This window comes from Scleropages formosus, chromosome 1 (genome assembly GCF_900964775.1).
Source record: "Scleropages formosus chromosome 1, fSclFor1.1, whole genome shotgun sequence".
NCBI lineage: Eukaryota > Metazoa > Chordata > Actinopteri > Osteoglossiformes > Osteoglossidae > Scleropages > Scleropages formosus.
This window is the reverse complement of record NC_041806.1, coordinates 26,435,172-26,458,205: the sequence shown is the minus strand read 5'-3', so window position 1 is coordinate 26,458,205 and position 23,034 is coordinate 26,435,172. Positions and strand designations below refer to the sequence as shown.

General features: G+C 40.4%; 1 protein-coding gene across 2 annotated transcripts; it reads left to right on the top strand.

Moving 5' to 3' along the window:
- Positions 1 to 2,818: 2,818 nt before the first annotated feature.
- On the top strand, positions 2,819 to 22,605 carry rnf17 (ring finger protein 17). 2 transcript variants are annotated; one of them, XM_018732338.1, is made up of 27 exons: positions 2,819 to 2,968; positions 3,822 to 3,949; positions 4,138 to 4,299; positions 5,905 to 6,076; positions 6,399 to 6,540; positions 7,123 to 7,313; positions 7,415 to 7,565; positions 7,695 to 7,854; positions 8,735 to 8,850; positions 8,971 to 9,100; positions 9,487 to 9,601; positions 11,730 to 11,978; positions 12,924 to 13,068; positions 13,304 to 13,416; positions 14,114 to 14,204; positions 15,121 to 15,242; positions 16,420 to 16,637; positions 16,852 to 17,015; positions 17,432 to 17,551; positions 17,830 to 17,910; positions 20,018 to 20,140; positions 20,296 to 20,352; positions 20,919 to 21,026; positions 21,480 to 21,600; positions 21,705 to 21,840; positions 22,039 to 22,225; positions 22,323 to 22,605. In XM_018732338.1, exons 2-27 carry the CDS (start codon positions 3,868 to 3,870, stop codon positions 22,416 to 22,418), a joined length of 3,552 nt encoding a protein of 1,183 aa, XP_018587854.1. In that variant the 5' UTR covers positions 2,819 to 2,968; positions 3,822 to 3,867; the 3' UTR covers positions 22,419 to 22,605. The 2 variants fall into 2 exon arrangements, with proteins under 2 accessions (XP_018587854.1, XP_018587855.1); XM_018732339.1 differs by lacking the exon at positions 2,819 to 2,968 and having other exon boundaries at positions 3,582 to 3,949.
- Positions 22,606 to 23,034: the final 429 nt, after the last annotated feature.

Here is a 23,034-nt window from a genome sequence, read left to right as displayed (position 1 = left end):
GAGAGCCACTGTGTAATGTTTGACAGTACATGGTGTTAATGTGACAGGTACTTCATTTATCATACTGCAAGAGAATTCGTGTTGGAAACACACACACACACTCCAAAACCGCTTGTACCAAGGAGGGTCGTGGCGAGCTGGAGCCTAACCCAGCAACACAGGGCGCAAGGCTGGAGGGGGAGGGGACAGACCCAGGATGGGACGCCAGTCCGTCACAAGGCACCCCAAGTATGACTTGTTCCCCAGACCCACAAGAAAGCAGGCACAGCTCAAACCCGCTGTGTCGTGTTGGAAACATTGTTTATATTATTTACATAACAGTCAGTAGATAAACAATGGTTTCACTTGTTCATGTGCCTTTATCAAGGGTTGTGATTGTTTGGGATGGTTTGGGATGGTCATTGTGATGGCAAGTAGGAACTGCACTGCAGTAGTCTGCATACACACTGTAAATGATGCACTCAGTAATAAGCCAGCTGTAGGAAAAATATATGTTTTCATACATTTTTTCATTGTACTGCACCCTGTTTATTTGAGGGTATGATTTACAGTTTTTAAACAATTGTAAAATACATACAAAATAGTATATACTGTAATAAATTAGCATATTGATTGAAACTTTCTTGCTCTTTATCGCCACCTGCTGTAGAGTTTCTGCTTGACCATACTGTACGTTGTAGCGCTCTCGGCCACTTCATTTGCACTGTACAGTACTGTAGTGATCTGTTTTTTGTGCTTTTGGTAAAATGATTAAAACCACGCAAAGACTGCACACTATATAGGCCACTGACATTTATATGTCCTTATCTGAATTTGTGGTGATTTTCAGAAAATGCTTTTTAAGAACCTCTCTTGAAATTCTAAGGAGCATTTAGGAAGCATAAAGTAGCAATTCCACAGTGCCCTCAACCTTTTCACTAGATTCTTTGTGTGTTGCATTTTACTTTAGGAGAAAAGTACAGCAGACTGCTGTTGTACTCTTAAGAAGGGCAACCTGAGCTGGGAGGCTGCTCCCTGGATGAGACACCAGACCATTGCAGGGTAGGGCTTCTTCCATCTTTTGATTGTGGGAGGAAACCAGAGCACCCATAGGAAACCCACACAGAGATGGAGAGAACACGTAAATATCGATCACACACACACACACACACACACACACACACACACACACACACACACACACACACACACACACACACACAGCCAGATTCAAACCTATACCCAAATAGCCCAGGCACAGTGAGGCTACAGTGGGACCTGCTGTGCCACCATGCCATTCCCTTGACAAACCTTTAACCGATGAAATGAGTACCAAGAGTTTCCCCCATTCCGGAATCTACCTGAGCAGTGGCGTAATACACACACTCCACACAACCCATACTTTGGCCTACATTTCCTCATAGAAATCTTATTTCAGTCACTTGGAAAGACTTGTCCTTGGAGATTTTATAACAGATCAATAAAACACCTTTTTAAAAGTTATCTTGTTCAGAGGAGATATGGGGACTGGAACATTTTTGCCAGTATTTCCTGTGATCATGGAGTTTTAAAGTAACTTTTACACACTCAGCAGCAGAAAGCAATAGACATCTGTCAAGAATCAGTGGAAGAGACTTTGTGGATGAAACGCTAAACAAGAAGATACAGGACTTAGGTACTTGATGAAGACTGAGTAGGATTCAAACACAAGGCCAGCAAAGACGGGTAGGCTATGTGTGTTCTGCCTACTGCGTTCACGTACAGGTCCTCAAATCAAAACTGCCACTTGAAGGATGACATCGTTGGGCCTAGAAGTCTGTCCATAACCTAAATTGCTTGTTACTCCAAGCACAACATACATATGACTACAGTGTGTAAAAAAGAGGAGTGCAACTAAGAACTCTCACTTTTGGCTCTGGATGCACACTGATTCATGTCGTAGCTCACTCATTAAGTCTGTCTCATAATAAAAATATAACATGTTCACATCTTTAACGTTTGGACATGCAGAGTTCATCCTGAGACTTGAGCACTAAGAATTTAATTGTGAAAAAGTCTCAAACCGGAAGAGACCCGGCACCCCGGGAGCGCTTACGTCATTACCGTACTTACCTACAAAACAGCCACACTAAATATTTTCAGTACAGTATTAGAAAACGATGCATTTTCCAAGGCAGATTTGGATTAAAAGAACAGAAACAAAAGTTGACAAATGACTTTATATGCGAGAAACGTAAATAATTATTTACATTTTACATCTCGCCAACTAAGTGCCAGAAACAGAGCTGGCTAAGTGTTAAGCACAAACACAAAGTACGACTCAAAACTGTAAGAAAATGTGACAAAATAAATATAATACACACACAATGTCCACAACCGCCTGTCCCAAGCGGGGTCGCGGCGAGCCGGAGCCTAACCCGGCAACACACAGGGTACAAGGCTGGAGGGGGCGGGGACACACCCAGGACGGGACGCCAGTCCTCCGCAAGGCACCCCAACCATGATAAATTATATATAATAAATGTAATATAATAAAAACTAATTAAAACTATTACAAAACCACGAGAAACAAAACAACAGGAGCAACAATATCTGGAGCGTTGACTTAGTCAAACCAACCTTCGACACTTCTAAGTACGTTTGTGTTCAACAAAAAAAAACAAAAACAAATAAGTCTAGTTCAAAAAGAAACCCAAGTAAAACCTTTTTTTCCCCAAAAAAATTACTTTTTTCATTCATCCTGCCAACCCGATTGGCTGGACAGGGCGAAGGGTTCGCACCACCTTTTATCACATTAATTAATTTTACCACAGCTGAACGCTGAAATTGCAGAGAGAAATTCAGGCGAATTCCTCACACGGGACTCCGTGGGCCTTTGAACAGAACAGAACAGTTTCTGAAGAATTACCAGTGTAAAATCATGATGGATATTGCAAACTGCAATGTGCTGATCGACTGAGTGATCATCGAACAGGGAAGTGTCTGGGAGGTAGGGCGTTGTTGTAAAACACAGATAATTGATAGAACAGAAGTTCAAGTTGTTGATCCCGAAGGACTTTTTTATTTGCGTTTTAAAATCCTTGCCGAGGGTTTTCTATGCTATGGGCTGCAAAATTTTAAAAGAAAATAAAGTTTACCTGAAATGACGTTATCAATCGTTATATGATTTCCTAGTTAGCATTCTTTTGTGTGAAATATTCAAAAAGTATGAATAAGCTACGCATGTTAACTGCTGTAGCGCTGCCCTGAGGTCAGGTGAAAACGAACTCTGTGTGTGTGTTGCTTTTTTATTTAAATAAAAAAGCTTGTTTGCTGACAAAGTCTTAGGACTCGGTTGTACTGCTGTCCTACAAGGAACTTCGACTGCATCGTTATTTTAACGTTTGATTTCGCCACTCCAGTTTCACACGGATATTATGGAAAAAACATTACTTTTTCTGGATTAACTCGCAAGCAGAATGTGTTGTGTTTCGTCCTCACGGCCTCGTGTCGTGACCATAAGACCCGGTGTCCACACCGTGTTCATCATGTCCTTTACTTTACCGTGTTCTACACCTGTCTGAGTCATGTCCACTAGTAGTGTGGTCTCCTCAGGCGTCCGAGAAAATAATATCGTATGACCTACAACACGATTCATCTTTTTGTGAAATATGAAATTAGAATCGTAGCATATTATTACACAGGGAAAACGCGAAGGTCCTGGCTTTAAACAAGATCTCGTGAGTTGAGCTCTTCAAATTTAAATTTGAGGGCATTACTTTCTCTTTTCTTACTAAATGTGCTTTTTTTCGTTGTTGTTGTCGGTTATTGACCTTTTTTTCCCCACCTCTGTCTCTCTTAAGTCCATTTACAAAACAAACTCCACATTTATGACAATTATTTATATATATGGCCTCGGCGGAAGAAAAGCATGGTCCCGTGCGCGCGCTCGATCTCTCAGCTCGCGGCTGTTGGAATCGCGGCGAACGAGGTATTTATTGATCTTTCTTTATCCAATTCCAGTGATTGTCTACGTCAGCGTTTATATGTTTATATACTGTGTATATTATGTGCACAGTACACAAGTCCTGTTCGAACATATTTCCTTTTCAGTGACTGAGGAGGAAATTAACGGTTCTGAATCGTTTTCATTGTGTGTCTGTGTGTGTGTGATGCAAGTTTCTCAGGACTGGGTCTTTGTGACACATGTCATGAACCCAAGTCACTTCTACATCTGCCGTGTGGCTAAGAAGAAAGAGCGAATGTTGCTGTGGAGAAAAATCGACATGTTGTGCTCTGAGGATGGAGCTCTTTTTGCCTCGTATGATGTCCTTCACACAGGTAAAGTACCGCCTCTCTCTCTCTCTCTCTCTCTCATCCCCCCCGTTTGTTTTTGTTTGTTAATAAGAACCCAGCAGACACTGTGCACTGAAGGCCCTACAGCTGTCACTCCATGCCAACCTGCTACTTTGCTCAAACACGCTTTCTCCACAATGTTCTGTCCTTTCGTGTCTCTGGGCCTCAAAGGGCTCATTGAACCCCTTGTCGCCCTGAGGCCACCCGTCGTGTGGTGAATGTACCATGTCTGCTTTAAACAGATGTTTGCGTCTCTTTGGGGAACCTGAGAACCCAGCCCTGCTTGTATGGCCTCCAACACCAACTCTGTGCTTTCCTTTTTTGTGACAAATAGATTTTGTATGAACTCTGTAACATGGCAAATATTTGTACAAACACCTCATGTCACTATATTCAGGTGTATTTCCCGGTGGCCCTGCAACAGACAAACTTGGAGACGCTGTAGGAGATCCAAGAACTCCAAACGTGCGTTTAGCTACTCTACCGGAAACAAGAGACCTGACTGATGGGGCGCTACACGAACGGTTTCCTTGTAGCAACTTCTAATATCTGTACGCAGGAATTCGCGCACACATTGGCCAAAGTTGCTTGTCCTGAGCAGGGTCGCAGCGAGCCGGAGCCTAACCCGGAACACAGGGGCAGACACAGGAATTCTGAAACTCTATTGGTGGCCATTGAGTACTTGGACAGTGTGTGGAACCAGATGCCCTTGGTGGGCTGGTGATCCATTCTCATCCGGAAGAGGGGGGGCAAAAACTTCGTCACCTCACTGAGTCCAATGTCCCTACTGCCCAAACACCCAGGGAAGTCTAGGTCTAAGAAGAGTCTTAGTGGTTATGAAGTTCTTCCATTTGACAATGATGGAAGCCACTGTGCATCTGGGAACCTTCACTACATTGCTATTTTATTTATTTATTTATTTATTTATTTATTTTTATTCCCTTTTCCAAATCTGTGCATTGACGCAATCTTACCTTTTGAGGTTTGAGTTTTACTGTGGCATGCATGGTTAACTTCAGGTGATTACAAGGACGTGTGTGTGTGTGTGTGTGTGTGTGTGTGTGTGTGTGTGTGTGTGTGTGTGTGTGTGTGTGTGTGTGTGTGTGTGTGTGTGTGTGTGTGTGTGTAAAAATCATGTTTGGTCAAGTGAATCTGCAACAGGTGGATTCCATGAACTTCTAGTGGGAAGTCAAAGTAAACTTAAAAATTTTGCAAGCCTTCATTGGACAAGTGGTTAATTATGCATTAATGAATGAAAATATAAAATGCATGGATTACAAATATTGTCAAATATGTTGGTGTGAAATTATTGTGCATAAAATTAGTTTAATCTTTGGGGGGGGGGGGATTCCTTTTCTATTTAGGAACCTGTTTTCTTCCTCTTAAGAAATTATTCTAATTTAACTTTCCTACAAAAGGAATCTGTAGAATCTGCTAACCCTGTGAGCTGAGGGATGGGTATATTCAAAAAAGTAAGCCAAGTGAACATTATTTACTGGGGTAGAATGAATTGGGAGCTGTCAATCTGTATTCAGAAAATAATTCAAAATGATCGAATGTTTAAAATTGAGCCTGATTTGTTTTCAAAAGGCACCATGATCTTTGTGAAATGGAAGGAAAACACTTGGTGTCGAGCAGTCTTGAAGGAAGTGTTCCAAAGGGGGCTGGAAAAACCAGTGATGAGGTGCCCTGCGTCGACCGTATCCAGCGTGGAGGTCTACTTCTTAGACTATGGCTTTTCCAAACAACTGTCTTTCTCATTGTAAGGAAACCACAGAATAGTTTGATCCCATTTAATGCTCTGTTTTTAAAAAGTGAAATGACTTAAGTATTTTATGCATTGAAATTGTGAAAGTTTGTCCTGATAGTAGATAGATATAACAAACTGAGTTTTCTCCCCTCTGTACCTTTTTTCCTTTTCCCTTGATTTGATCAATTGCAATTCATCACCATTTGGTGCAACTACCTTTGTATCACTGTATGTTTAGTTTTTTATGGAAATTAGGAGTCTGATAGTTTGTCTTCTGTGTCTGCTGTCCCAGTGTTAATTTTTTTTCTTTTTTTGGGGGGTGGCTTCTTCCTAGCCATGAAGATCTGAATGAAGACCCAATTCACCAGCTGAACCAGTGCCTCAGGAAAGTGGACCTGGCAGCAGAGTTTGAACTGAGTTGCTGGGCACCACAGGCTGTAAGGTGTTCTCTAAAGGACATCGTACCAGCAAATCTGGTTAGCAACAAGTTGTCACTTCCTTTGTGTATGTGTGCGCCTTTTGCTGTGCTCTTTACTCAGGGTTGTAGAAAGTAAATGGCAAGATCAGACAAAACTGGAAGGCATATCAAAACAAGTGATGTAAGGACCTGAACTAGTTTTAATTTAGTTTTAAGCTTTTAACTCACAAAGGTAGTCATCCCCGCTAAGCTACTACCCATCCATTCAACGAAGCAGTTGGTCAGTTTAGTCACCAGTTCACCTGACTCACATTTGTGAGTTTCATCCCAATAAAATAAAGGCAATATGGAAAATGACTCGGCCTGCAGGAAGAATCAAACCCACTTTCCATTTCAAAGATCAGGTACCACGAGACAGAAGCGCTACGTACTGTGCCACTAATTACTGCCTTTTCACGTATAGAGTTTAAACCCTTATGTGTTCTGTCCTTGTAGATGTATTAATCAGATAAAATTTGAATGGCCAGTGATATACTCTGTCATGTTACAAGCTTGAGCAGCTAGTTTTGAAGAACATTTGTGTAGAGTGAATGGTTTCCCTTAGACTGGAGGAAGGGAAAAACAATGTCTTGTGAGGCAGGTGGACGGTTGGAGCCCAGAGTCCTGTGCAGAGTTCCAGCGAGTTGTTGGTACCAAAGTAGTGGAAATGCAGGTGTTTGGGGAGGAGAGTGATGTCCTGCTGGTGGATCTGAAGAAAGCCCCCATGGATGAAAGCCTCTGTGACATGCCAGTTTCGCTCAGAGAGTACTTGGTTTTCATGGAATTGGCTAGGTAGGAACATTCAGAAGACTATGCCCAACGAGTTGCTTTTAATTCCAAGCAGCCATAGGATTTCCATGAGTGAAATGTGTATTGTTTTGCTTGTATTTCAGGTTTCGTTCACCTGTTTCCTGGAATAGTAACATGGTTTCCTGTGGCAAGCGACCCACACAGTTCCATCTTCCCATTCTTCCTGTAGTTGGAATGGCTATAAGTGCTGTGGTGTGTCATGCGAACACTCCTTCTGACTTCTACATCTGGCTGGTGAGATACGGAAATATCATTTATTGAAGTAGCAATGTCTTTCAAGCATGGTTTTTGCTAAATGTTTTTGTTTGAAAAAGGAGTTAAGTTTTTCAAGAATTATGGTTTGTATGTTCTTTCTGGAAACAGGTTGACAGCACTGAGTTGAAGTTCCTTAATACTGAGCTGCAAAAGTACTACACGGAGTTTGGCCCACTTGGGCAGGACCTCGAAGTTTGCTGCCCTGTGCTGGAGCAGGCCTGTGTGGCTCAATATGACGATAACCACTGGTATCGGGCACAAGTCATTGGTCAGTGCTTTTTGTTGTTGTTGTTGTTGTTGTTGTTGTTGTTGTTGTTTCCCGTGATGCTCCTTCTTAAATTTAATTTAAGAAAGGGGAAGCCTGTTGTTTCTTCAATATGTCCATATAATGCTTTCTTTGTCAAAGACTACAAATATGTATGTGTATGTAATGCAGCAACACCCCTCTATACTGTGTGTGTGTGTGTGTGTGTGTGTGTGTGTGTGATGTATTTGATTTCAAATTTTTTTTCCTACCCTGAACAATTTCATCCTAGTTGTGAATTGCACAGTTCACAAATGTGCCAAATCCAGAGCAAACAGTTTCCTGCCATAGAAATGATTGAGATACCTGTTGGTTGTGACTAATCCCACAAATTCTATATAGGCTGAGAATGAAGTGAAGTTCTCAAATCTCAGCTCATAAATGCTGTATTCTAGAGGGCACATCTTTATTTTCATTGATTTTTAGACTTTTTTTTTTTTTTCCCCCCTCCCCCCAACACAGGCCTAAAGAAACTGAAAGTTTACAAATCACTTACCCTTCAAGTCACATTTAACAAATTTTGTTTAATTTTGCTCAATGTCCTATTAGAGAAAATTTAGCATTGATCTTAACATCAGAGATGCTTAAAACTCTGTTTGTGGAATGGGCAAACTAGTTTAATAATGACATTGTTTCTAATACTTACAATGTTAACTCTGGGGAATGAATGGGGGAATAGCCTCTTTGGTGTCTGGGGACATATCCCTTAGGAATTGCGCAAATTAGGTTTGGATTTCTAATTTGCTGGCCAGTACTGTAGGTTTCTGACTGTCTTCAATGACAGAATATTCCAATAGCAATCTGTTACCATCCAACTATTATGTAAAGCTAATTGCCTCTCTAGGTCTTCCTAGTGCTAGACAAGTGGAGGTGAAATACGTGGACTACGGGGACACAAAGACCCTTTCTGTGAAGGATATTCGTAAGATCAAAGATGAATTCTTAGCACTGCCTCCCATGGTGAGGGTTTTTTTTTTTTTTTTGTGGTTATTATTAAACATAACATTAGTTATCTTTTATGTGTTACACCTGTGATAGTCACTTAAATTCCTGCTTTTGAAAATTAAATTTTTCATTCAGGCTATTCACTGTTGTCTGGTGGATCTGGAACCTCTTGAAGTAACATGGAGCCAAGAATGCAAGAAGAGATTTCAGAACATAGTGGGACAAAAGTTATGGATTGTGGTAACTGATGGACCAGTTCATACCGGTATTTATTAATGAATGGGCCAAACATAATAGACATTCATATTTCCAGGTGAACACAATATTTTCAGTGTAAATTTTTTTCCCCTTACTAAATGAGGTATTGGCATCAATGTATAGAAGGTGAAAAGCAGGGAGTACCAGTGTCCTGCAGATAGGTTGCCTGATTCTGGGAAGTGAAGACATTAGCAGGAGGAGTGTGTTTATCTGGGACTCTTCTACTCCCATCTTTTTCTTCTTCTAAGTGCTGATGACACTACCTTGAATAGTAACAAAATGGTTGGGCAAAATTCAAGCTTGCGAATTGTCTGACAGTGAAACTCCTAGCCATCAGTCTTTTCTTTAGTCTCTAATTTCTGTTCTGTCCCACATCTTTATGCTGATTGACAGAAGTGAGTGCAGCACAGCAACTTCTGCCAGTCAGATTGTTTGACATGAGCAGCACCAGTGGCCGTTCGTGCAACATTGGTGATCTTCTGGTTGAAAATGGCCTTGCTAGTTACAAGTAAGTCAGTCTCCTCTGTCTTTGTTTCATCTGTGAGTGTCCTATTCAGTTTAGGTTTAGCTTACATGGCAAAGGTGCTTTTTTTTTTTTTTTTTTTTTGTCTGCCCAGCAAGAAAATTCTGTTGCGGAGTTCCTCTCCTCTCACAACAGGAACACACGCACACATTTTCAGAACCGCTTGTCCCATACGGGGTCGCGGGGAACCGGAGCCTACCCGGTAACAGAGCATAAGGCCGGAGGGGGAGGGGACACACCCAGGACAGGACACCAGTCCGTCGCAAGGCACCCCAAGCAGGACTCCAACCCCAGACCCACCGGAGAGCAGGACTGCGGTCCAACCCACTGCGCCACCGCACCCCCTCAGAACAGGAACATTTAAAAAAAAAAAAAAAAAAAGGTGGTCCTTTGGCATGTCTTATTTAGTGCACATTAAAAGGATTTGGTCTCACCCCACCTTATAAAGGTAATATTCCTGAAAGAGCCTATGTGAGGTGAACTGTCAAGTCTAAGTAACTGAAGTCTCATTGGTAAAGATGTTTGTGTTCCTGAGCCCCAAAATTGATCCCTGTTTTGCAAACATACTACTACTAAATTGAATTAAAATGGAAATTCCTTCACTAGTTAATGTTAGTTATAACCCAGTATAACAAGGTGGTTAAACTAGCAAAACAAGAAATAGGTGAGGTGCTGAACTTAATGCAGCGTTAGGGACATTATAGCTGTGAAGTCCTCACTGTATCACTGATGTCTGGTCAGGGCACAGTGGTGCAGCAGATTGAGTAAGTGTGTCTCAGCGCCTTTGCTGTGCAATTAGACATGGGTTCAATTCCAGCTCAGTTTCTGCAATTTGCATGGGTTTCACCCTAAACAGTCCATTGATTTGGTGTGTAGATGACTGTAGGTGTGTTAATGTTGTGTAACATTAAGTTGCCTTTTGATAAAGCTGTGTGCTAAATAGTATGTAGTAATCATTGTACATTTGATTAGAGACCATGTACCACCTCTGGCAGTTCAAGTGCCAGTGGCTGCCAACCCTTCCTGGGTATTCTAGGGGTGTTTTTTTTTTTTTTTTTTTAAAGGGGGGGTGGGGGAAAGGACTTCAGTCTCAAGTAAAAAATATTAACTCTACCCTATTGTATTTGTAAACCTGCCCCAGTTTAACCAGTCACCTTTTGGATTATACTGCCAAAGTGGCTCCCATCTGTGACCAGTTGTGGTGAGTTTTGATTTGCTCAGAATGAAAGGTGTTGTTTCTAGAAAATTCTACTGTTTGGAAGTGCAGTTCAAGGAATCTATGGGTGGAAGGTGCCTTCAAAAGAACTTTGAGATCAAGGTGTGTAAAGCAACAAGTAAGGAGATGGGTATAAAGTTTTCAAAAGCTTTATGTATATCATGGAGCACGGTGAAGACCCACACTGAGCTCAGTATGGCACTACTCAGACCCTCCACTTGGTAATGATGGTCTTGCTGATGGCATTTTTGAAGCACCAATGGTCCTTTATTGCAAATGCTTATCTGCCTGCGGTAATTTCATGAACTCTGTACCAAGCTACTGTTTATGGGTATGTGCCAAGAAAAAATCCACTCAAAAGCCACAGTGTGTATATGTTGCTAAAAATTGCCTTAAATGTTCTGTGGGAAAAGGTGCTGTGGTCATATGAGACCGACTTCAGGCTTTTTGCTTTGGTCTCAGTTTTCTTCCAGAAATGCAAAAGTATGCATCTGACGAAGATCCAGTTCTTTGTTCCCAGAACTGGAAAAATTAATAGGATATAAGGGAAAGTGTATAATACAAAATACAGGGTTAAGAAGGCCTACATCCAGCAAATTGAAAAGGGGAAGATGTTTCACCTTTCAACATGACAATGACCCAAAACAACAATACAGTAGCACAAGGACGGGATGGTGAATGTCCAAGTGGCCTAGTCAGAGCCCTGGCCAAAGTCCCTTAAAATCTTTGTAATAACTAGGAGAGAGCATCCACCAACAGTCAGTCACCGCTTGTAAGGAGAAATGAGGCTGCAATATTTGCCCAAGGTGTGCAAAGCTGCTGAGGATAAATTAAATGGAGGATATTTATTTCAGACTGAAATTGTGCAGAAGTAAATAGTTTATATCTATATACCAGGGTGACATCGGGGAATGAGGCAAAGTACACAGAATCTGCAGTGTGGGATCCCCCACTGGAGAGCCACTTGGAGGGAGAAAGTACACAGTGGTTTGCTCATAAAGATGTGAAGCCCAGTGTTCATATGGACCTTCGTACTGCCCTTCAGCTGCCCAACAGTATGAAGGACTTAAGGGTGAGGGTCACACATGTGACTTCCCCTCAGAGTATTTTTGTTCAGCTCCAGCAGATGGATTTCAGTTTAAAGAGGTGAGCACAATATTCCTCAACTGTCTGTTTCTTTTTGGATAAGGCCTGCTCTTAATCTTGGTTTCAGTGATTTGTTGAATGGATTTAAGTTCAAATGACACTTTAAGCAGAGTCCATACCATGCAAAATCTTATGTATAATATACATCTTGCATTATGCTTAAAGCACTTTGTGATAATTTAATACTCTAGGTTTTTCATACAAAACTATAAAGCCTCAATAGTCTCATAGTGCAGCAGAACAATGATAAATTATGGTAAAGGAAATGGAAACTAGTTGCGAATTTGACTTTTTTTTTTAATCAATTTGATGCCACGTGACTTTAGAAACGCATATGCAAAAGACATTTGTTGCTCTATGATTTATGCAAATAGAGTAGATGCAAGTGGATAGCAACATTCTGGACACACTCACTGCTCACAAAGATTTGGCCCCAATAGCACATAGTGACAGTTTCAACAAATGAGTCATCTGAACATCATAACTGGTCCCCACTGAAATTTACATAAGAACAAAACATGGTAAAATGTTAAACAAATGCATGTGGTTTATAGCAGGGTTTTCGTGCTGAGATTCACATGGAGAGTAGCTCAAGTATGTTTCAGAGGCAAACTGTTGTGTTGAAGCAGTGATTAGCCCACCTCTTGGACCACCAGGCTTTAACTGGAGACTTGTATGTCAAGTATTTAAATATTTCATATTTGAAGTCTGAGTTACTTCTGGGAAAGTATGCTACAGGCAAATAGAAATGGCATCAAATTCTGTGAATGTAACATCGGCTCTGCTTGAAGTTATATTCTGGCCACAACTTTTGAGCCCTTTGTTTATATAGTACTGTGCTTCTGCAGATTTTTAATGAATGCATGATAGACAATCAACTGGACGAAGCCAAATGTATCCCTTCTAACTCAGCTGCTACAAATCTGTTTCCTTTGGATGTTCCAGAGTGTGCGAAATGTTAAAGGAAGAATATTCAGAGTCAGAAGCAGCGCAGGTAGAGTGGAAACCGAAAATGTACTGTGCTGCCTACATAAACGGAGTATGGGAGAGAGGAGAGGTTTGCTCCGTGTCTTCGTCTACTACTGTTGAGGTGCTGCAACTTTTGTTTCTAAATTACACTTTAAGTACTGATTCCACATGCTCCTGAACTTAAGCTGGTTGTTATGAACACAGCAATTTTGACAACTAATTGGTATGAATACAGTTTTTTAAAGCATTGTGTTGTTCACAGAAGACTTTTATTTGTGCTGCTGGGAAGCTCTAAAAAAATGGGTATAAAATTTCAGAAAGTTTTACAGAGCTTGGGAAATTTTGGCTGTCATCAGGTACTGCGCTGTGACTTTGGCAGCAAAGTAAAACTTCACCCAGACAACCTGAGGCTACTGCAGCCACACCTGGTTGGATACCTTGTCCTGGAGTGTTCACTTGCTGAAATCAGGTATTATGTTTTGTACAGAAATCTTCACTATGAAACAACAAGCACTGAAACCACATGTTTAATAGTTCAATAACACATTGAGAGTAGGGATTCAAATGTTTTGCAGTCCCTCATTAAATGTTCTCTACTTTTCTGTATTTGTTAAACCCACACAGGTCAAAAGTAATTAATGTAGACAATTTTAGGGGCAGCTAGTAGCGTAGTGGGGAGAGCTGTTGCCCTTGGACCCAAAGGTTGCAGGGTCAAATCCCACCTCATCTTTTGGTAGAAGATAGTCTGTTGGATCATAAGGTCTTTTTTTTTTATTTTCTCCATTCTTTTCTTGTTTGCAGTCTGTGTGCATGTTTTGTTATAGCAAGAGGAAACCGCATGATGTATGACAGGTTGAACATGCTGTGTATGATGTACCACCTTACCAGTTTGTTGTGAGGCTTCATGGTACTTACTGTAAATGAGTTTCCTTGATGTTCATGTAATTATGGGACATAAGCTTTAGTTGAATGTATGCAAGATTTCATTAATGTATACTTTGTTTGCAATGAAATAGTTTACTGTACCCGATGAAAACATACAGCAAATGTCAAAATGAACTGGCCACACTCGGGTACAAAACTGTTTGGTTATTTCAATAAAGTGCCAAGTAACTTAAACCTAGTGCCTGATCAACACACACATTTCTTTGCCTTCTACCCCTCAGACCTGCAGGAGGTAGCTCTACCTGGACTGCCACTGCATGCGATTTCATTTCTAGTCGTCTCTCTGGTGCGTCGGCTGTCATCACTGTCAAGGTAACATTTGAGGTTTTCTGGATCTTTTGCATTTAGTGAACTAATCTGAAATAGGCTAATTTGAAATGTGGTTTCCTGTAAGATTTGACTAAGTTGAACAGTGAATTGGTTAAATTTATTAATTAAATGGGCATTCTTTATTGGTATGGCTAAATCATCTATAGAGAAGTTCCTACAGAATGTGTGCGTTAAAACCTTGTGGTGGTGCGCCCACACCATCTGTGGCCACGTGAGTTAACCTGTGTGCCATAAGAGTATAGGCTGCCTTCATTTAATGAGCAAAATTTGTTCCTGAAGATGTTTGTACAGTAAACTTTCAGGAAAATACCTTTTCATTGCCACTAATTTAAATGGGAACAAGTGAAATAATGCATTCCTGAGTCACAGTTGCCCTGTAAGACCATAACTGAAAGTCTGTATGCACCTTATAGTAATGCAGGGAAGAGTGGAGTGTGGGTTATGTCGTTTCTGACGCAGCATTAAATTAGCTAAACACAGTTTTGTACTCCAACCAGCTAGATCCTGTCTTATCTCTGTATGTCTCTTTAGAGAAATGCACCTGCTAAGTAAATAAACACAAATCAAACCATAACTATATATTGTCCCAATTTTAGCTTCATATAGAATTATTGGGGAATATGAAAGTGATTGTGAGAGGTGGTATGATCTAAATTTATAGAGAAGTTAGTTCAGCGGGGAGAGTGATTAATCTCCTGCCACATGCACAGAAGCCAGGCATTGGGGAGAGACTAGTGTGGCATGACATGAAGGTGTGTGTGTGTGTGTGTGTGTGTGTGTGTGTGTGTGTGTGTGTGTGTGTGTGTGTGTGTGTTAAAATACATTTTGAGTATTTTCTGCAACGGTCTTACATCTGATTGTGGAAGGCATGCATATATATAATTTCCCCCTTCTGTAGAGCAGCAACCTTCAGTGGCCAGTGCCAGTGGTTCTGTGGTGTTCCAGTGGAGCAGGTCAAGATGTCAACATTGCTGATGTATTGTTCAGTAAGGGTCTGGCACTGAAGGACAAGAAGCCTCAGTAAGTCTGTTTTACTTGGCTTGTCAGTTTTTCTCATCACATGAGGAAAATAGTAATGTTCCTCCTCACTACGAGCCAGTAAGGGAAGATGGATTCATAAGCAGATCAGCTTAAAAGTGCACAAGCAGCTGCTTACACTTCCCACTCTGAGGACTCAAGGTCATAGCACTGCATATGATCACGTCAAATAAGCAGACAGCTGAGAAGTTTCGATCACAGCAAAGTAGTCATCTTTGCTGTTCAAGTGTGGCCTATGTAAATTTGCATGAATTTTATATGGCAAGATACGATTTAATGTTTGTTGTTGTTTTTCAGAATAACTAGATTGTTTGGTTTGTATACAGTGTATGGTATTATAGTTTAGGTTGATGTAGCTATGTCAGTATTCCATGCTCCTAGTACTAATAAATAGTGAACCTGAGCAGGTTATTGAACAGCAGTTCAGCACTCAAAGCAGCCTTGGGGCAACAGGGCTCCCTGAACAAAAACAATATACTCCTTCGGTACGTTCAAAGTGGGTGTAAGCTACTAACCAGTTCTCAGTGGTCACATTTATATGTTTACATAACATGACTTAGTTATTGAATACATTTAGCAGTTTTAAGTAGACATGGTGCTAGGTATGAGGACAGAGGACAAAACACAAGCATATCAAAAGGGACAGGGACACTGGGTACACAACAAGATGGAGCCAGGGTGTTTGGAGGCTGGGGGCTCAAGGCAGCCATGCATACATGAGCTCTGCAATCCACAGTTCAAGGCCAAACAGCACAATGGCACAGCAGACAGGTAAATATACAATGCTTGATAGCTACTAAGCAGGTATCCAAATTTGTTGATGCAGCTGATAAATAAAAATGCCTTACTAATAGAAATGATAGAGTATTCCTTTGTAGAAGTTCTGTTGTCAGAACGTTACAGTGGCATTGACAAAATACACACACACACACATTTTCAGAACCGCTTGTCCCTTACGGGGTCACAGGGAACCGGAGCCTACCCGGCAACACAAGGCGTAAGGCCAGAGGGGGAAGGGGACACACCCAGGACGGGACGCCAGTCCGGCACAAGGCACCCCAAGCGGGACTCGAACCCCAGACCCACCGGAGAGTAGGACTGCGGTCCAACCCACTGCGCCACCGCACCCCAGATTGACAAAATAATTTTTTCCTTTTAGTGCATTAACACTTAAAATGCTGGAGGAGGCCGTCCTACAGGTTGAAAACTTGCAGGAAGAGCAAGTCTCATGGAAGCCCAAGTGTTGCACAAATTTTCCAGAAAAGGTGAAGAAAAAACCTTACCTTCCACCAGAGCTACCCCAGTGTGGTTTAATGCAGGTGATTATTACAGCAGTTGGAGAGGATGGGGTTATCTATGCCATGACTCGGCAAGCAGGTCAGTAATTCAGTATTTGTTGCTGAATGCATTGATACCTTTGTGGGGTTTCTGAATACATCCATTATAGTGTGTCTTTTTCATTGTTATTGTACTACAAATACAGATGAGTGTTAGGCTGCAGTACGACTTGTAGCTGTATCATGTTATTCTACAAGTGTTTTGTTTGCCAGTGTCTGATTCCCTTTCAGTTATGACAACTTTCCAACTACAGAGCAACAGTTTGAGCAGCTGCAGGATGGTTTTCGGCACCACATTAAGACTTTGCCAAGATACAACTCCTACAGCTGGAAGAGTGGATTGGGCTGTGCCATTATGGGCTCAGATATGTTTTGGTACAGAGGAGAGGTGTTGGAGGTCATTGGCGTACATGCTAAGGTCAGTCCAGAAGGGTAAAGCTGATGTTGAACACCATAATGCAAGTCACGAAAGGTTCACCTGTTTGTAACCAAATATGCAAAGTTTCGGCTTCATCTTTTAAACACAGATGTAATTAAAACCAAATTAAAACTAAAAATGTCTCTGTACACCCTTAAATCCAGGATAAACACCCACATGTTTAAAATTGATTATACCTAACATATTTCAGAAATATGTTAAGCTGTTGCCTTGAAACTAAAAGAACCAGGTTCAATTCCCACTTCTGCTATAGGACCCTTCAGCATTGTACTTACCCTAATTTGCATGTAGTAGTGCAGTGCCAAATTGATAATTATTCAAGCAAACAAAATTCCATCAGAATAAAGCCTTATGTAAAATATCTAACAGTATCCTGCTCGTGTGGTTGTGAACAGGTGCGTTATGTGGACCAGGGATTGGTGGAGAACATCCCAGTCTGCCATGTTTATCCCACAGTGCTGTGTGAAGATGTGCCTCAACTGTGTATACCTTGTCAGCTCCACAGTCTCATTCCTGTGAGTTGCTACCAACCTAGTTAACTGGTCAGGGATTGATTGTTTAAAAGCAATTAAAGTGTCAAGTGTTAATTAAATATTTCATTTGAGTTCTTATTTAGTTTGTCTTTAAAAGGTGTTTTTGGGGTAATATATACCAGACTACTCAGTTGTAATGCATAAGCCATCTGACTCTGGAGGAGCAATTCTTTGAGGTAGAAAATCAGTTTGAAGTTAATTCCTTTGATTCATTATTTAGGTGGACTTCATAAATGTTATGTCCTGTTGTCCCCCTACAGGTGGGTGGAGCTTGTCAGTCAGATTCTCTGGATTTTCTGAAGGAGCTGCTGCACATGCGCCATGTGAATATGCTGATAATGGTAAAATACCTTTCGCCTGCTATCTGAATTTGTTTCTGAAATTCTATCTACAGAGCAGGAATCCATATACCAAGAAACCACTTTATTTTTCAAGGGAGAAATTTGTGTGCTACCTCCCTGACACATTCAAAAAAAGGCTCCAGATATGCAGAATCAGTAATCATTATTTTAATTTTTGTAATGTAGGTCCTCCTTCCTTGTCAAACTAGTTGTCAAAACTATCAGATTTCATAAAGTGCCACTTCCCGTTTACTTGAAATAGTTACCAAAGTAGGTGCCTCGAATATTCCACCGGCAGAGTGTGAGTTTCATGACAAATTTCTTACCCTAAAGAAATAGGGTTAAGGAATTCATACAGGTATTGAACTTACATAATTCACATTGAATGTAAAAGGAGAAAATGGAGAAATGGCAAAGTGAACAATTGGCAGTTTTTCAAAAGTCAGAGTAAGATGTTTCATTGCGTTATTTATTTTAGGAGAGCACTCTTCTCACTAAGTTTACATGGAACGCTTTTAGGGACCCAATGGCCAAACTCTTATACCCACAGTCTTTATGTGGATCTCCAAGGCCACAAATAAATAGAATCCTGTGAACGTGGAGCATGGCTTGGATTGTAATTGGTGAGGAGATTGAGAACATCTTGCATCACCAATCACTTGAGCAACTTGTAAGTTGAGTAGTATCTTGAAGTTACACCTATTTTAAATGAGGAGCCAGTGAAGAGATCAGAGAACTAGAGTAATGGAAAAAAAACAATAGTATTGACTCGTTATTTATAATAGTTTCTGTAATGTAAGAGTGCAATGGATCACAGCCTATCCCAGAAGGACAGTGAGAGAAAGGGAATACCGCAGATGGGACGGGATGCAAGACTACAGCAGTGCTATTGTACATGCTCATTCACACTTGTGCACAATTTAAAGTTGGCAGTTCACCTGAAACGCATGGCTTTGTAATCCAAGGGAACATAGAGAAAACAGAGGGTTTTAAGCAGACTGTGCTATATTGTAACCTGCAGCTCAGCTTGCCCTACTGTGGCACACAGGAACAACAGAATGAAACAGATTAAGGGATGAGAGGAAAGGGTATATAAAACAAAGTAAATGTGTTGTGTGTGTTCACATAGGAATCTTAAGTCTGGATGTGGAGTTTGCCGGAGCAGTTCTGATATTCTGGATTTGGTTCTGAATCTGTTAAATAGACCCTCCAGAATTAGAGGAATTTTCTATAAAATGTTTGTGAGTAATATGACAAAATTGTATTTTATTGTGATAACTTTACTCATGGGGGAAATAATAATTTTTTTTTTTTTTTTTTTTTTTTTTTTTTTTTTATAAAAATCTCCATTTAGGACTTTGTACACCTTCCTCTTACCAATATAAACGCACCAAGTCTTACCCTGTAATGCTTGATGAGAATGCATAGCAAGTAGACCATTCTTTCATATAGGAATTCTAGGTTTTTCAGTTCTTAGTCCTTGCTTAGATTCTTTCAGCTCAATCCACTGCCTTTCAGTGGGGTTCTGGTCAAGAGACTGGGATATCCATTGCAAAATCGTGATTTTTGTTGCCAGTGAACCATTGTTGTACTCATTTGGAGGTATTTTTTCCTGGATTCTACTGCAGGAAGATCCAGTCATGACCCTGTTTTAACCTCCTCTTCTAAGACTGACTCAACCTGTTTTGATGGAGCTGTTATATCATGGCATGTAGCACATAATCACTGTTGCATCACTCGGTGACCATTTTTCGAGGTTACTGACTGTACCACTTGAGAAATAAATGCACACCACATAAGTGCAGTAATATACATGACTAAATCACTAGAGTTTTTCCTGCAGTCACGTCACAACTAGGTAAGTTTATTTTGTATATTACTGCTCTTATGTGGCATGCGTTTACGTCAATGCAAATTGTGAATATGCAATACTAGAACATTCCTTAACGGGTGTTCCACAAGGTTCAGTGCTTACTTATTCTTCTTCTACACTGCTTCTCTAGGCCTAGTCCTTAACAGAGATATTAGATTTTTGTCAATGAAGTTACTGTAGTCAGTCTTAATTTCTTTCTCAGACCTGTTGTTGTTTCTCACCTCCCCATTTCAGGAGCTGCCTGTGGATCCTTGGGGCAATGTGACAGTCCGGATAAACTTGGATGGGATGGACCTTAATAGAATCATGATTCATCACCAGCATGCTGTTGTGGACTCTACTGTGTCAGTAAAACAGGTAAGACTTGAGGGGCAAAGGAAAGGGAAGTAGAACAGAGTTCCAGCTCAAGTAGGATTACTACTGTTTGGATGGTAGTGGTAGTGCAATTTATTTAAGGCTGTGTGTTAACAGTGGTGACAGAAGAATTACTGTAACCAGACCTGTTTTCCCAGGAGCAAATGAAGATCTCTTCTATGACGGAACTAGACAACTGGGCCATTGACACCGCTGTAAGACTGATCTTACCTTTATTTTCATGTGCCTGTCTTTACTGTGTGTTCCATTGATTAAAAACAAAGATACTTGCTAATGTTAAAGGAGTTTTTTTGCTGCGAGTAAAATCTGTGACACTCTTCTTTGATTGGGGTTAAGTGCACTTTTTGTTGCCTCTTTTCTTTCTATGTTAACTAAATGCCTTTGAGCAATGCAATTTACAGTTGTACATTCTTACTGTCTGACTCATCTTTCAGTATAAATCAATAAATATTTGTATTTCTAACCATAGTAATTCAGGGTAAGCAGAACCATGCAAAAGGGACCAAGATAGAAGTGGGGTTCAAACAAGGAACATTCATATTATAACTCAGTGATTCACTATGCGCAGTCTTAATATCTTTTTCAGCATCTGTTTAGCTAGTGGCTTATTCTTCTAACTCTTTGATTCTCCTTTTGAGATCCCAAATAATTTTGAGTGTCCATTTTATTGATACACAATGCATAAATGTAGAAGAATGCCTTTTTTTATTATTATTAAATAGTTTGGCCACAACTTGTAACTGTTACTGCTCCACTGTAGGGTATAGAGGATGCAGAGGTAGTTCCTGGGAGATTCACCTATTCAGACCTGCCTGGAAAAGGACAGCACTTCAGAGTTCAAATCAAGCACCTCTGTACTCCAAATGAGGTACTGTACTACATTTTAGCAGGTTCACACATATATGAACTTGCAGTTAAAGTTAGGTGAATATTGATCATCCTGCTTTTCTCACATGGTGCCAGTTGCATATAATAGGTTGGGGGGGGGGAATTGCTTATGTGATTATGTGAAGACTATATATTCCAGGAAATTGATCAGTGTATTGACTTCTGAAGTGGATGTTGTGTAATTTAGTGAATTACATTTTGGCTCACAGGCTATTTTTTTGTACAAGGATGTTAAATTTTCTTACAAGTTATGACCTACTAGGTGGTGGTAGTTTTTTTAATTTTTTTTTTAGTGGCACATTAATAAAACTGGCTAGCATCTTATTCAGTACTTATGTTTCAGAAAAATGATAGGATAATACAATGGACACTTGAAAGGCTCCGTAGGTTTCCTGCTTCTCATGGTGCAGCCATATGACTTTCTGTCCTATAGGTATTCCTCAGCGTTTTGCCAGACGTGGATAACTTGGACAGTGGAGAAAACCTGGAGGAAAGTCTGAAGCATGTTAATGAAGCAGTGGACACACTCCTGCCACTCACTGACTTTGCCATTGGTACAAACTGTCAATGCACAGACACTAACTGCACGTATAACTGGCAGTATTTGTTCTAAGTCAGTGCAACAGTAGGCTACCCTTGTTCGTCTATGTCTTGCTAGGAAGGGCCTGCTTGGCAAAGTACAGTGATGGAAAGTACTACAGAGCTGAGCTGCTAAGCATTGAGGGTTATAACCCTACCCAGGTTTTGGTCAGACATGTGGATTATGGGTCTGATGATGTTGTACCTACATACAGGTAACTACACTGCACCAAATCCCACTCTAGAAATAATCTCTTGGCAGAGAGGAAATCCTCTCCTCTGTTCTGCACAAACTGGATGATGTATTTATACATTAAACATGATGGTGTTTTTAATTTGAATTTATTATTACACTATTGTAAAAAATGTTTGCATCTTTCCTTTTTCCTTCTTTGTATTGTCTTGCCCACAAGTATGCGCCAGATCCCTCCATATCTGCTGAAGTTTCCCTGCAAGGCAATCAAGGTGAAGGTGGCAGGGTTCAAGGCCCCTCTTGTTAACATGGAGAAGGAGAGGATCTTGTATCGCCCTGAGTGGAGCATCAAAGCAATGTTGGAGATGATTGACGCTGTCCATGGGAACATCACTGCCTCTGTTGTGGTAAGTCTTGAAGTTATCAGTCATCCAAAACTGGTCATCTTAATCTTTATTCCATACAGTTTTTAAATAATCCTTTTAATCGATATATTCTTTTAAGTCAACAGAGCCAGAAATGACTGTTCTGCTGTACAATGAGAGAGGTGTTCTTGTTCACCGTGCTCTGGTGGAAAAAGGTCTTGCTGATGAGGATTAAGGACAGAGGACCTGCAGGTTTCCACTGTTCACTGTATGTTACAGTAATCATTTGATGTGGAAGATGGTTAGGATTATTTGCAGTGACTTTGTATTTGGCATGCTAAGCAATTTAAAAAAATGCAGTTAATAAAAAAGCTGCATAATTTATTAAAGGGAGTTTTTTTCAGAATTGTGTATCTGCTAATGGAAATTTCTAGCCAAAAATCTGCAAACTAAAACTTTTTTTTATTTTCATTGGTGAATGTTGGTTAATTGGATCTTGCTGTTGCATATATTCAGATTACACTTTCTTAAATATTTTTGAAATATTACAATATTGACATGGCATGGGAAGTTTGGCATAAAATTGATGCTGTTAAAATGTGTATGTTACAGCCCTAGCAATTTACAAGGTGTACCATAGATTTTGTTGCATTTTTTTTCCCCCTTTATGAAGAATGATAAAACTAATATTTAACATAGATAGCATGCAACATGAATAATGGCTTTTGTGTTTCAAAATTAGTAATAGGTAATGTTTCTTTCCCCCATGCCTCATTATACCACAGACTTAACTGTTGAAAAAAAGTTTCTGAATCCTTTTCTTTAGTTTACATGCTTCTTCTTCTTTTAAA

Excerpts from the sequence above, each read along its gene's own strand:
- rnf17 (XM_018732338.1), top strand. The coding sequence starts at position 3,868 with ATGGCCTCGGCGGAAGAAAAGCATGGTCCCGTGCGCGCGCTCGATCTC. Across the intron at positions 6,541-7,122 it reads ACATCGTACCAGCAAATCTG|GTGGACGGTTGGAGCCCAGA; the intron begins GTTAGCAACAAG and ends CTTGTGAGGCAG. Across the intron at positions 17,552-17,829 it reads AGCTCCACAGTCTCATTCCT|GTGGGTGGAGCTTGTCAGTC; the intron begins GTGAGTTGCTAC and ends GTCCCCCTACAG.